General features: G+C 41.6%; 1 protein-coding gene across 1 annotated transcript; it reads right to left on the bottom strand.

Annotated features, from left to right (window-relative positions):
* Window positions 1–1857: 1857 nt before the first annotated feature.
* rab35b (RAB35, member RAS oncogene family b) lies at window positions 1858–12747 on the bottom strand. The gene is made up of 6 exons (XM_088301878.1): window positions 12392–12747; window positions 10652–10702; window positions 9745–9868; window positions 7165–7289; window positions 3416–3540; window positions 1858–3346 (listed from the first exon to the last, which is right to left on the bottom strand). The coding sequence occupies exons 1-6, from the start codon at window positions 12441–12443 to the stop codon at window positions 3218–3220; spliced, it is 606 nt and encodes a 201-aa protein (XP_088158004.1). The 5' UTR covers window positions 12444–12747; the 3' UTR covers window positions 1858–3217.

Here is a 12747-nt window from a genome sequence, read left to right as displayed (position 1 = left end):
ACTTTGCCCAACACCAGGGGCGCTGCTAGGGATTTTGGGCCCCATGAAAAGGTAACTTATGCCGAATGCATTTGATTGAAATTTTTGACTTCCCGTATTTGCGAAAACAATATGTCAGTTACTTGGTATAGTAAACTCTGAAAATATAATGGAATTCATAAATTCATGCAAGACTGAGACCCTATTTCCCCAAAACAATCTCTTTCTTTCAATAATTAATCATACAATCCTCAGGATTAATTACCAGAAAATTTAAAACTTTAATACTAAATAAACTTGTCCTTTAAAATGAAATGTGATTATAATCTGTGGAGAAACAAGTAAAATCTTTGCAAATACCACCAAAAACAAAATGGCCAATTGCCTGTAATGATTTATTGTGATTTGAACATTATCATGTATAGAACAAGAATCAATAAGCAAACAATAAGATAAATACAATAATCATAAATAAATCAAATTAGTAATATATGTTAAATTAAATCTCAGCAGGCTGGAGCAGGTGGACTGAACCATTTGACGTAAATGGAGAGAGTGAGGCCTTGAGAAAGTTTCCTAAACAAATACGCTTACTGTTGCCATCAATGCATTGTAAATGAAATATATGGCTAATTGTACGTCTATTACTGAGTGCCATATTATTTTGTCAGGATTATAATCTTGTTATGGGCCCTTGTGGGCACCTGTCAACCATGTGCCCCTCTCTTTCCTTATTCTCCCCTGTTGGCGCCCTTGCCCGCCACTGCTGGAGTGTCCATGGTGATTGACTAGCAACCAGCCCTGGTTGGGTACACCACACCTCTAAACCCAGTCAGGTGGGATAGCCAACTTCTAATAATGACAAGCACCAGATGCAGAGGTGCCCAAATCCATTCGAGAGGCCCTCTCCTGGCTGTTTTATATGTTTCCATCCTCCAACACACCTGATTCGAATAATCAGCTCATCAGTAAGATTTGCAGAAGTTTGATAACAACCCTGATCATTTGAATCAGGTGTGTTGAAGGAGGGCAACGTACAACAGGATAGGTAGAGGCCGTCAAGTACCAGACTTGGGAACCCCTGCACTCGAGCAGTGGTTCTCAGCCTTTTTTCAGTGATGTACCTACCCCCTGTGAAATATTTTTCAGACAATTATCCCTTAACCAGCGCAAAGCATTTTTGGGTTGAAAAAAAAGACAAAACATGCCATCAGTGTCTGATTTATTGAACTTATTAGAACATTTCAAACTTCATGGGTATTGGTCCACAAAAAAGAGTCAACATAAAGTGCCCTCTTTTGGATCATAGAAGACATCTGCAACTTGTGGACGCAAGTCCAAATAAAACATAATCTTCAACAACCGGAATTTTCTAATAAACTCTGGTTTGTCATTCTTTTGCACTTGTGCCCGAGTTTTGTTCGGAAGACCAACGCTTCAACCACGACTCCATTGTTTACGATTCAAGAGAGACGCGTGCCAAATCGGGTCGAACCATTCTCGTTTGCGGGAGAATCTGGGTTTTGAAAATAAATAAATTGAAAAACCTACTGAAAATAAAATGTTTTTGTCTATATATTTTCCTGAAGTTTAATTAATTCAATGATATACCTTGAAAGGATATTTTCATGTTAACATCTCACGTACTCCTTGGGTTCCTTCACGTGACCCGAGTGGTACGCGTACCCCCAATTGAGAACCACTTTACTAGAGAATGGATGCGTGAAATAAGATATTTTTAGGTTATCACAATAGATGTAAAAATGACAGAGGCTTATGCACCATATTATTTTGAGTGGCTATTTAAATTATGGAAAGAGTATAAAACACGCACATCGACAACACAAGAAAAAAAGATCATTCCATGAGAGACCAGTCTCCACTTCCTCCCACACTTTATTCACAGAATCCAAAAATAGACACAGGTTGAAAATGAAGTCAGGGCACAAGTCACTGACAAATGAGTTCAGTTGTTACATGTCAAATATTTATTCGTTTTCAAATGGTTATTATGGATTAACGTCATTGAGGGCAAACTGAATCTCTCTTTTTCTCCAGTGTACAGCAAACCACAGCTGATGAGTGTGTTCAAATAGAACACACACGGGGCATGGTTAAGCGCATGCCCGTGATGTGTTGAATAAACACAAATATTTATATATACATATACATTTAAGGGAGGAGTAACAATAGACTGTGGGGGTTTGATAGCATTGAATCAGATGAATGTGAAGTGACGGCTCCACCGTCTTGCGTCTCCCAAAAACTAAGATGGCCAGCAAGCAGGGGGGGCAAGAGGCCAGACGCACGTCACCGTTGGCCGCCAAGAAAAGGCGCTGGTGAGCGGAGGCCTGTACAATAAGCGCTAAATTGTCTGATAATGGAGGAATGCTCAAACTTGATTGCAATAGGGCCCTTTGCGTAAGCGTTACTATGGCAACAATGAGGCGCAGTGCCACTGCTCAACTGTATCACGGTTAAAAAAAGAAAAAGGGGGCAGTGGATTCAACGGGACAGCTGAAAGTGTGTTAGGACTGCAGTAGCTGGACACCTCTGCTGCACTTAAAACAGAATCTCGTTTGTTTCTTAAGTCAAATCAAACAGGTTGTTAGCTCAACACTAGTAAAAGTGAGAAGGAATCTTGGCAAATGACAAAAAAAAAAAAAAGCGAAAGCAGCTCTGTCCATCCATTGGATTAGACTAGCAATGATCAGTTGATTTGACGGTCATCACACCTAAGCAGACATGCTCGAATTTCATCTTGATCTCTTGGCGTGCGCTGTGCTAAAGCGGGTTCCCCTCCCCGTCTCCCAATAGCCCCCAGACCAAAATACAAAAAAAAAAAAAACGGTCACGAAAGAAAGGCCCCTCTCCTCGGGTGCTCAGAGTCCTGTGCAGTGTGAAGAAGAGAAAGGATGAGACACGGGTACATGTATGACAACGGCAAGCTGAAGCGGTTCTATACGGCAGCGTTGTGGCAGTCAGTCGTTACCTTGCAGACCCTTTAAGAAAAGGAGGACCTGCCGCTCGATTCCAAATAAGACTTTTGATCCGACCTTATCAATAATAAAATCTGTACATATATTTCTTCATAATTACTTAGTCCAAAGGGGACGCATATTTTTGTCTTGAATCTTAAGCGTATAATTTCTTAAATCTTTAATTTTTACTTTGTGAGTCCCATCCGCCGCGTATGCGAGCTGCCGCCGGTCTTCGTGCGGTCAAGGCGCGACATTCGCTAGCAGCACTTTTTCTTCCGTTTACTGTTCCGAGTGAGTTTGACCACGTCGTTCTGTTGCTGCTGCTGCTGCTTGGCCAGCACCTCCTTCTTGGCGCGGAGCACCAGTTCCGTGATACAGTTGAACATCTGCGCAAAAAGCAAACGCGCGCTGAGCAAGCGGGCCAGTTCCCACAAACTTTTTCCCAATGGCGTTACCTCCTCCACATTGATGTTTTCTTTTGCGCTGGTCTCAAACAGGTTGATTCCCATTTGCTCTGCAAACTTCTGCGCGTCGGTAGTCTCCACCACCTTGGAGTTGGGGTCATCGTTTTTGTTTCCCACTGAAAACACGACAAACATTCTTCACTCACTGCGCTGAAAGCAGAGGGGAAGTCTCAATTTGGCACCATTTTAAAGTCTCAATTCTTACTTGGCAATTTTTGGGGTTGATTCCAATTTGGAAAGTTTGTTGAAAACACTCTTCTCTGTGGTGTTTCAAATGTATGACATATTTTCATACTTTACAGGGTATTTAAAGTTGCACAAGTTGTTGACAAGTCAGCAAAGGTCTTATTATTGAATGTCATGTGTCTTTTTTTCCCTTGCACAATCTGCTCAGAAAAGTCAAGGCAGACAATCTTTCTAGTTGAACGTGTCCAATATTTCCAATCACAATACCCTTATGTCACCAGTGACTTAGGCCGAGTCACACGCACCATGATTGTGATGTGAAACAAAACAATAACAAGTGAGGAAGCAACCCGAAGACAAGCAACTGGTTGTGTCATGCGTTTGTATCATGAGTCTCTCATGGCATGACACGCCACAATAAAAATGAAAAGTCTGCAACCAGTCGAGATAAGCTACCATTTAGGGAGGCGATATTGTAATGTGAGTGGTTAGATTTGTTGGCCATCTCGAGTACCGCACACACGACAAGGCTTGAAACAACTTTTTGGTATTTTTTTGTTTGCGTTTAGCTTGGGCTCCAAATGACGAGCTCTGGCGCTGTGTTGAGCCACTGACATCGCAAGCCGGCTGACATAACCAAAAGTGTGATTAGCAGCTTGTGCACTGATGAAGGCGGCAGCTAGCAGCTGCAAGAACTAATGCGAATTGTGCCGCACATTAACCATTGACCAGGGATGGGCGATATAAGTATGTTATATCAGTCGATATCGATAAATAGATATTTTTTTTTCTTTTATTGTTGACCCCATGAAAAAATTGTCATTTTATTTTATATTTTGACAGCCCTGTGAGCAACATATGTCCTTTCCACATTACAGATGTCACATTAACGTGGATATTTTAAAAAATACGACAAAATTGGACATGCATGTTTTTCACAGGGCAGGAACGATGTTGCTCAAAAACTTAAGACAAAGTCAACGCAACTCAGAAAAAGGCAAATGAACTGGTCAATCTAAATTCGGAAAAAAAAATTTGATTTCAAATGAGTCCATGTTGATGAGTATTGCTGTTTTTTGAACCTTTAACTGTTTAGTGTAATTTGTAATGCAGTTTCACCTCCACCGACGCGTTAATGCTTATTTGCATTAGATGCTACCCCAAAATAATATTGTTAATTAAAATTAGCTTTCATTCAATGTTCATACAATGCATAATGAACTAGTACTCTCATGTGGTGCAGCATTAGTGTTGACCAACCATCTTAAGACTACTTCTTCATTTTAGCAGACTCATTGTTGCTAGCAGACCATTCATATTTCACTGCCTTATTTTGACTTATGAGTGGGATGCCGAGGGTCGGATATGGCTTACACTGGCGCTAGCACATCACGATAGGGAACTCCTTTACTTGTACACCACGTCTCAATACTGATAATGTCATCGTTTTCTATTCTACCGAGGCGACTGGTCATTTATTTGAATGAAGTTATGCAACTCTCTTGTTCTGCGTATGATGCACGCCCACGCAGTTAGTTTAGCTGCGTCGTCTTCAATGGTTTAAATGACTCTTCTTTATGTTTGAAGGCTGCAGCGCAATGCCAACATCACACGCAATATTGTGGTCGTAGTATGAGTTCTTATTTTTTTTCTATCAAGCATTTTATTGAATGCATTTTCTAATGTTATTGGTCACGTGATGTCTCGCGATACATATTGAATTATCGTCCCGGCACTAATATCGACACTTCATGCGTGCGTAAAATACTTCAGCGCGGGACTCTATTGCCCAATCGTTAATGAAAGCCTCCCAAGTCCCACACAGAGGGAGTGGAAGGAAAAGTAAAGCCCTTAGCCAAGCTAAAGGGATATATATATATATATATATATATATATATATATATATATTCAGAATAATCACAATATGTTACGTGCATAATGACTTAGCGCACAGTGATTTCTAGAACTTTTGGCAGCTCTGTTTGCCACAAAAACACAGTTAGGCTGTCGGAGACGAAAAAAGCTCATTTTGACTGTGAAAGGGGTGGGTGAAATACATCGTCCTCGTTATTTTCGTCAAAAGATTTGAAATTATCGAGCAGTAATAATGTCTCAAAAACGGCCGTTCGGGTCCATTGAGTGGTTGCAGTCGGAGGAAGTGATGAAAACCTCATTCGGTGAATCAGCGTACATAAATGGCAAAGGAAGAGGAAGTGATAAGTTTTCATTCTGCGAATCAGCAAGCAGGATTCAGTCATTTGACTAAGCTAAGGGAACAAAACTTTTTTTTTTTCAAATATGGATGAGTGTCTTGATGAGTCGACGAGTCATCTATTTCTATATTTATTCATTTGTCGCATTGCTTTGCTCTTGAAACAGCCTCATCTCGCGCTTTTCCCCGCTGGCTGTTTGCCTTTTAGGGTGCACATACAGCATAATATTGATCCAGGTATCCAACGTAAAGAGAAGCATTGCGGGTAAAGAGTGCCATAGCTATCTGGTGTTAGCAACAGAGTCCAAAAGTTACGGCATGTTTCAACCACATGGTCGCACGATGGGAATGTGCGATGACCGAGAAAGGAACAAGGTTGTGGCTGATGCTTGATTTAATTTCTGACACACTCAATCGTGTCTGAAAGCGAAGTGTAGTTAGCACACACAGCTTACAGTGTTTGTGTGATATAACTTTGTAACACTAATATATTGTAGCGTCTACTAGGAATTAAAGATGCACTAGTTAGCGAACTCATATTTATTAACAATCAAAACTGTGTGTAAGAAGAGTTAACATCGAAGAAGAAAGATCTCCCATACTCTCTCTCGCAAAAAGAATGATGCGTTCATGAATTGGGAAACACCAGTACTCAAAGTAACAGAACATATTTGGCACAAGCCCTCATTGGCATCACCTAAGAATAAAACGCATAATTAAGTTTGTTGCTACATACTAAATTACCCCAATGACCTCACAGCCTTCTACAACAATGGTCTACACATCCTCAATTCCCTTGCCCCTCTGAAAACCCAGTCAGTCTCCTTCACATCCACTGCCCACTGGTACACCCTTGAACTCCAATCACTGAAAGCTCAAGGCCGTCGACTTGAACGACTGTACCGCGGAGGAGATGATCCGCATCACGCAGCTCGTTGCTGCTGCATCGCACGGACTTGCATATAATACAAATAAAGTCTGTACTGCTGCGGCGTAAGATAGCTTGGCCCCCCGCATTCAAGCAGTGGCGAAATAAATTACTTGCGGGGCTACGGATGACAGCGTGACGCTTTTATTTTTTTTTTTATCAGTATGGCGCTGGTTAATGTGACCTGTTTCGTGAGAATGGTGCATAAATGCCCTTTAAAAACAAAACAAAAACACAGCTTTAATGATCTCGAAATCACATTGTCTGAGATCACAAATTCGGTCCCAAAACAATCGTTCAGTCCTAGTGGGCCATCATAAGCTAATTACTTATGATGGCCAATGAGTGTATGCCGTCCCCATACTGAATATATACGCAAATAACTTTTTTTTCCCCCTGTATGCCGACACTCACCTAATATTCGGCACACATCGTCACAGTTCTGGTTGATTTCATGTAACCATCGCTTGACGTTGACAAAGGACTCTGCGCTCGTGACGTCATACACCACAATGACGCCGTGCGTTCCTCTGTAATACCTGAACACACACAGTGAAGGACAGTTACATTGAGCACGAACAAGGAACAAGGAGGAAATCAAAACCAACCTGAAAACAAAAACAACTAATATTTAAAGTGGCTGCATACTTCATGAACAGGCAACAGGGCACGTGTAATATGCAAACAGTGTGTTTAACAACAGATCAAAGTGTTTGCTCAGAAAATTATCAGGACTTTTGGATCAACATCTGTTCAGTGGGGTCCAGTCAACAGTAAACCTGCAAACCTTCAAAAAGCAAGCCTGCCACAGTGTCGTTGCACAGCTCCAAACAAACACAAAGAACCTTTTGTCCGCCGCATCGTCTGTATGTTTGTGTGCATGTGTGTGGCGTGTCAGCAACGGAGGGCACACAAGAGTTGTCTGAACATGCCCAGAACGCACAGCTGGAGTGGTGCAGACAACCACAGAGAAGGAGAACTGCCTTTTTGTGAGCCTATTCAGAAAAACATGAATAAGGAACCATCCAATGGTCTGCACACACATCATCCGTTTTCAAGTAAAATGGAGGCCACCAGTAGACAAACATTATCTCAAATCCTGTTCCCAGATTTAGGACCATGTTCCTCATTCAACAGAGCTGCTCAAAAGTTCATCGGGTGTTGAAGGTGAATTGAATTAAAGAGTATTTGGAGGGACAAAATATGACTACTTGCACATAACAGCAATTTTTCAATATGGATGTGAATCTTGTTATTCTCCATGAACGGACAATATTATTATGATTATTTAAACTAGGGACATGCCTAAAATTCAGCCAATGAGACCATTTTTGGTTTCCGCTGGAGGACTTGTCACCGAAATAATTCAGCCGAAACAGGATGTTGTGATGAAGGTTGTGCCTTGACACGGCAAATAAGTCAGAGTCAAGCTGGCCTCAAGCCTGCAGAGGACTGCCCTTCCAGGCGACATTGAAAGTGTGCACATTGCTTGGAAGGAACCAGAGAGCACATACATACATGATGGTCACACTGCAGGGCACAATGCCCAATTGGGATTTTCTGTTAAATCCCAACTTTTTATGGACACAAAACAAAAACAAATGTGATCTGTGAAGTGACGCGAGCACATAAAAAACATCAATGCTTACAGTCGTAAATATGGTTCTGCATCTAGGAGGCTCATTTCATTTCTCTATTTGCAATTTCCTCAGTCCTCGCTCCTCTGCTTAAAATGTTAGCATCTCTCATCAGAGACCCGATAGAGAAGACGAGGTGACTGACAGAGGAGCGAGGTGTGAGGTGGCACAAACGTTTGCAGAAATAAAACAATTCCTCATCCCTCCCTCAATATACTGGAGACTGCAACTATAGACAAAGTCAAGCCATTAACTCGTGGAACAAATGAACCGTTCCAGCGGCTCAATTTTACTACTAAACACAACATGATCTACTGTAATCTATTTTTAATTTCCAATCATCTTTACTTCATATTTTGCAGTTTAGTTAAGGCTTCGGTAGTATGCTCTTATATTGTAACCACAATCTAGCATTTTAGGGACCTACTATTTGAGTGAGTGGAACCTCAAAAGTGGAATAATGTCAGGTCGTACGATATAATGATAGCATATGAAGGGATAGTGTGTAGGATGTTTTGAGTTTTCAATTATCATTATTTGAAAAACCCACTAAATAATTCAATTGTACTCACACAGAAAAAAAATTCTATTGCACCGTACTTTCTTTCTTTATGTAGTTGAAGGTGAAGTAATTGTTATTTATAATACAGAGGTCGCGCCTCCCCTACAGGAGGCTGCCACGTTTTGCAGCCATCTTTATGCTATGGATACTCCAAGTAGACAAATCTAGCGAGGAATTACACTCCACATCATGACTCCAACATGTGTAACAAATGCAACGCACTTACTGCGTCGTCACTTGAAGGAATACTAAAAGTCGTTTGTGATGACATTTTGCTTGCACCTGTGCTGAAGATGTGTGACCGTCTCTCTGTGGCATCACTTCAAAATGCATGCACTTTGAGCATTCTATTAATTCACCACTAGATGGCCCTAAACTCTTCACATTGTATCTTTTAAGTTATAGAAAATTTTTGGATAGGAGACACAAAAGTGAACGACAAGCAAATCAATCATGTAAACTAATTGTTTGTCAAAAGGGCTGAATACATGACGGGGTGCTAATCCGTTTGCATTTATGTCCTAAGCAGTGCTATTTTGTATGTTGCCATACAACTATGAATTCTATAAGAGGGGCCAAGTGGCCACCACCACATCTGTTGGTGACATATTGTACTAGACACGAGAGTGACATTTTGAAAGAGGAATTCCATCCTGCGGGGTTTCAGACTCAATTGGGATGTCTGCTTCATCTAATTAAACTAAATCTAAGACCATGAATACCATTTCTTGGTTCCTTATTCAAAACAAGAGCCTCACCGGAGACTTCCTTGTGTTTGTGTAGTCATCAACTCACGTGGACGTGATGGTGCGAAAACGCTCCTGTCCTGCTGTATCCCAGATCTGTAACTTCACCTTCTCCCCATTTATCTCCACCGTCCGGATCTTGAAGTCCACTCCAATAGTGGTGATATAGCTACCTGCAAAAATGAATGGAACCTGCCATCACACCAACATCTATAATGCACACAACACAGTTGAAGTTCCAAGATCCAATGCTTCAAAGGCCATGCAATTTGGAGAACAACTACAAAAAGATTAAATCTCATGGGTCTTAGTTTAGTCAGCATCTAAAATAAAAGGATAACTCTAAAGGTGTGTTGTGGTATTTGTGATACCACGAAAGATGGATACCAGTGATTGAAGAATTACAGTATAAATGACTGTCATGGCTACTCAGTCCGCTACCATAAGGTTATGATTTAGGAGGTTGATGGGTTAATGTGAAGAACCACAAACAGGAACCCTCCCTCAGTATTTGCAACATCGCATCCACCACTCTCCATCAACAATAGGGGAGTATAAAATGCTGCTGGTAAACTTTAGGTTGACTTATTTACACACTTACATGATAGTTTAGGATTCTAAAAAGCATGCGTAAAGAAGCTGAATCACTTTGACCAATTCCCTCCCCTCACTTGTTTGCTCACTGTGCCTATAGTGCATCATCATAGGGTGAGTAATTTTATGTTTAATTTACTCTTACGGTAACATACATTGGTGAACTTATTTTTTTGCAAGCATAAGAGTATTTTAAAATGTACCGTGACTAAAGGTTTTAAGAGGGGCGATGCAATGGGGCTAGAAATATTTATTTAATTACGATCCATAACAACAAAAATCAACAGTTTACTGGTGTCATAAATGGAGTGCGGTCATCTTTGTTGTTCGATTGTATTGACTCGAGAGTCCAAAACACCCACCTGAAAAAGTGTTGTCTGCAAAACGAAGCAGGAGACTGCTCTTCCCCACTCCTGTCGATAAAACAGAGGGACACCATGAGGTTCAAGGGAGTCAGCAACACCATTTTTTAAAAATCATACACATAAAAGGTAAACATTGTACTCTGGATGTTCTCGTGATATTAAAACATTTTTGGAAAACAAAATGGCAAATACACACAAGTCCAATTAAATGGGTTGATGGAAAACAAACTGATTATGAATGGGGCGAGGTCATTATTGTTGCAACAATAGGATAGAAGAGAACGTAAGAGGAGGAGAAAAGGTGTGAAGAATAAGGTAAATGATATGTCACAGAAATTGAAATGAAATTCCTTAGTTGAATCTGGGGTGGGACAGAAGGTATCACCTACCTAGTGTGCATTGTCTGCTGGTGTTTTATGGCTCTAATCTTAAAAGTTATCAGTTTCCTATGGCCTTGTATTATTTGGTTCAAACATTAAAAGACTGAATAGTAAAGCAGAATGCGTATGGATATTCTAACTCTCCAACATAATTTGTGCTTGCATTAATTAGACACAGATCTTAAATTTGAATTATAACCACTTTAACCAAGAAGTATTTAAACAACAAGGAGACAAACTGAATAGTCACCATGACCTGATAAGATGCAGCAATAGAATGAAAGCTGAACACTTAACTCGTGTCTTTTCGAAACCAGCGTGTGAGTGTTGAAAATGGGCAGCAATCATTATTGCATTTTGGTCTGGTTATCACAGCGTGGTTCCACAATGCAGCTGAAGGAACACTGGAGTAAGTGTGCTGCGGCTGCTGAAGGGCCTGTGCCAGTGTCAGGATGCACAGCGGATGTAGGGATCAAACTCCACAAAGCAGTACAGTGCTGAGGGTTTACTACAATTCAGTGTCAACGCCAATCGCGTGTTCCGGGTTTTTATTGCATTTGGGGTGCATGACATGATTTACATGACATGATTTTGGTGACTTATGGATTAAACGAATACAACATTACAAATAATGTAGGCCTTGACCTTGGGTAGATTAGAGGGAATTTTACTGAGTTACGCTAAAACAGGCTCACTTCAATTAAACGTGAGTGCCTAGAGATGCTAATCAGACTGCAGTGCAGCATTCCTTTACCCCCATATAGTGAGCATTTTCAGGCTACCGATTGGCATTATGATTCGGTATTCCAAAATAACAGGTACTTGTAGCAGCTGTTGTTTGACGTTGTGCCAACCTTGTTGTTGTAATATCGTTTTAGCCTGCGGCTAGTACAAATACACGCTGGTGAAAATACACGCTGGTGAAAATACACGCTAGCCCAATTTCATGCTAGCTGTCGCAGCTCGTGACTTAAAAAGAAACGGAAAACGGTCCAATTGGCTCTTGTAATACTTCAGTTATTCGTGTGAGGTGGACTTCGGGCTCAACGCGTCTTTTTCTTGTTACGTGACCGAAGCAGGAATATATTCGAGGGACAAATTCGTCAGTTGTGGGGGCGATATCCGGCCTCATCGACAGTCGCGGACGTACCCAGCCCGGACACACAACCTCCGCCCTGTAACTAACACAGAAACATGGCGGCCGGGTGCTATACAAGAAAGTAATTCATTTAAAAAATAATACAAACGAAGTGGGAGACAAAATGTGGTGGCATAGCGAGTGCACTCGAGGTTTTATACCGATGTGTAAATACGGGACAGGCCCACTTCCCTTGCCACATCCCCGACGTTGACTTACCGCTGTCACCGATGATGAGCAGCTTGAAGAGGTAATCGTAGTCCCTGGCCATGCCGGTGGCTCGTGGCTCACTCCCGCCTTGTGCCACTTCTTTGCTCGGTTTGTGGTTCAAGCCCCTTGTTTCTCAAAAAAAAAAGAAAGAAGACAACCCCGGGCCCCCCAATTTTGCTGGGGGAAAAAACAACACTACCGGTGTTCTAAAGCGTTTACCCCGAGCCGCCGTATTTTTTTCGCGGGCTCTTCGGCAGTTCTGTCGCTCCGCTGCCAGCGGCCGGAAACTCCGAACTGCACCCGACTCGCTCTGATCCAGCCTCACTACATACTGCGCAGGCTCCAGCAACCAGGCCGCCCCGGAC

Source organism: Idiotropiscis lumnitzeri, chromosome 1 (assembly GCF_059441095.1).
Source record: "Idiotropiscis lumnitzeri isolate Australia: NSW breed Sydney's pygmy pipehorse chromosome 1, RoL_Ilum_1.0, whole genome shotgun sequence".
NCBI lineage: Eukaryota > Metazoa > Chordata > Actinopteri > Syngnathiformes > Syngnathidae > Idiotropiscis > Idiotropiscis lumnitzeri.
This window is presented reverse-complemented; position numbering and strand designations above follow the sequence as displayed.

Excerpts from the sequence above, each read along its gene's own strand:
- rab35b (XM_088301878.1), bottom strand. The coding sequence starts at position 12,443 with ATGGCCAGGGACTACGATTACCTCTTCAAGCTGCTCATCATCGGTGAC. Across the intron at positions 7,290-9,744 it reads TTTCGCACCATCACGTCCAC|GTATTACAGAGGAACGCACG; the intron begins GTGAGTTGATGA and ends GTGTGTGTTCAG. Across the intron at positions 3,347-3,415 it reads AAAACATCAATGTGGAGGAG|ATGTTCAACTGTATCACGGA; the intron begins GTAACGCCATTG and ends CTTTTTGCGCAG.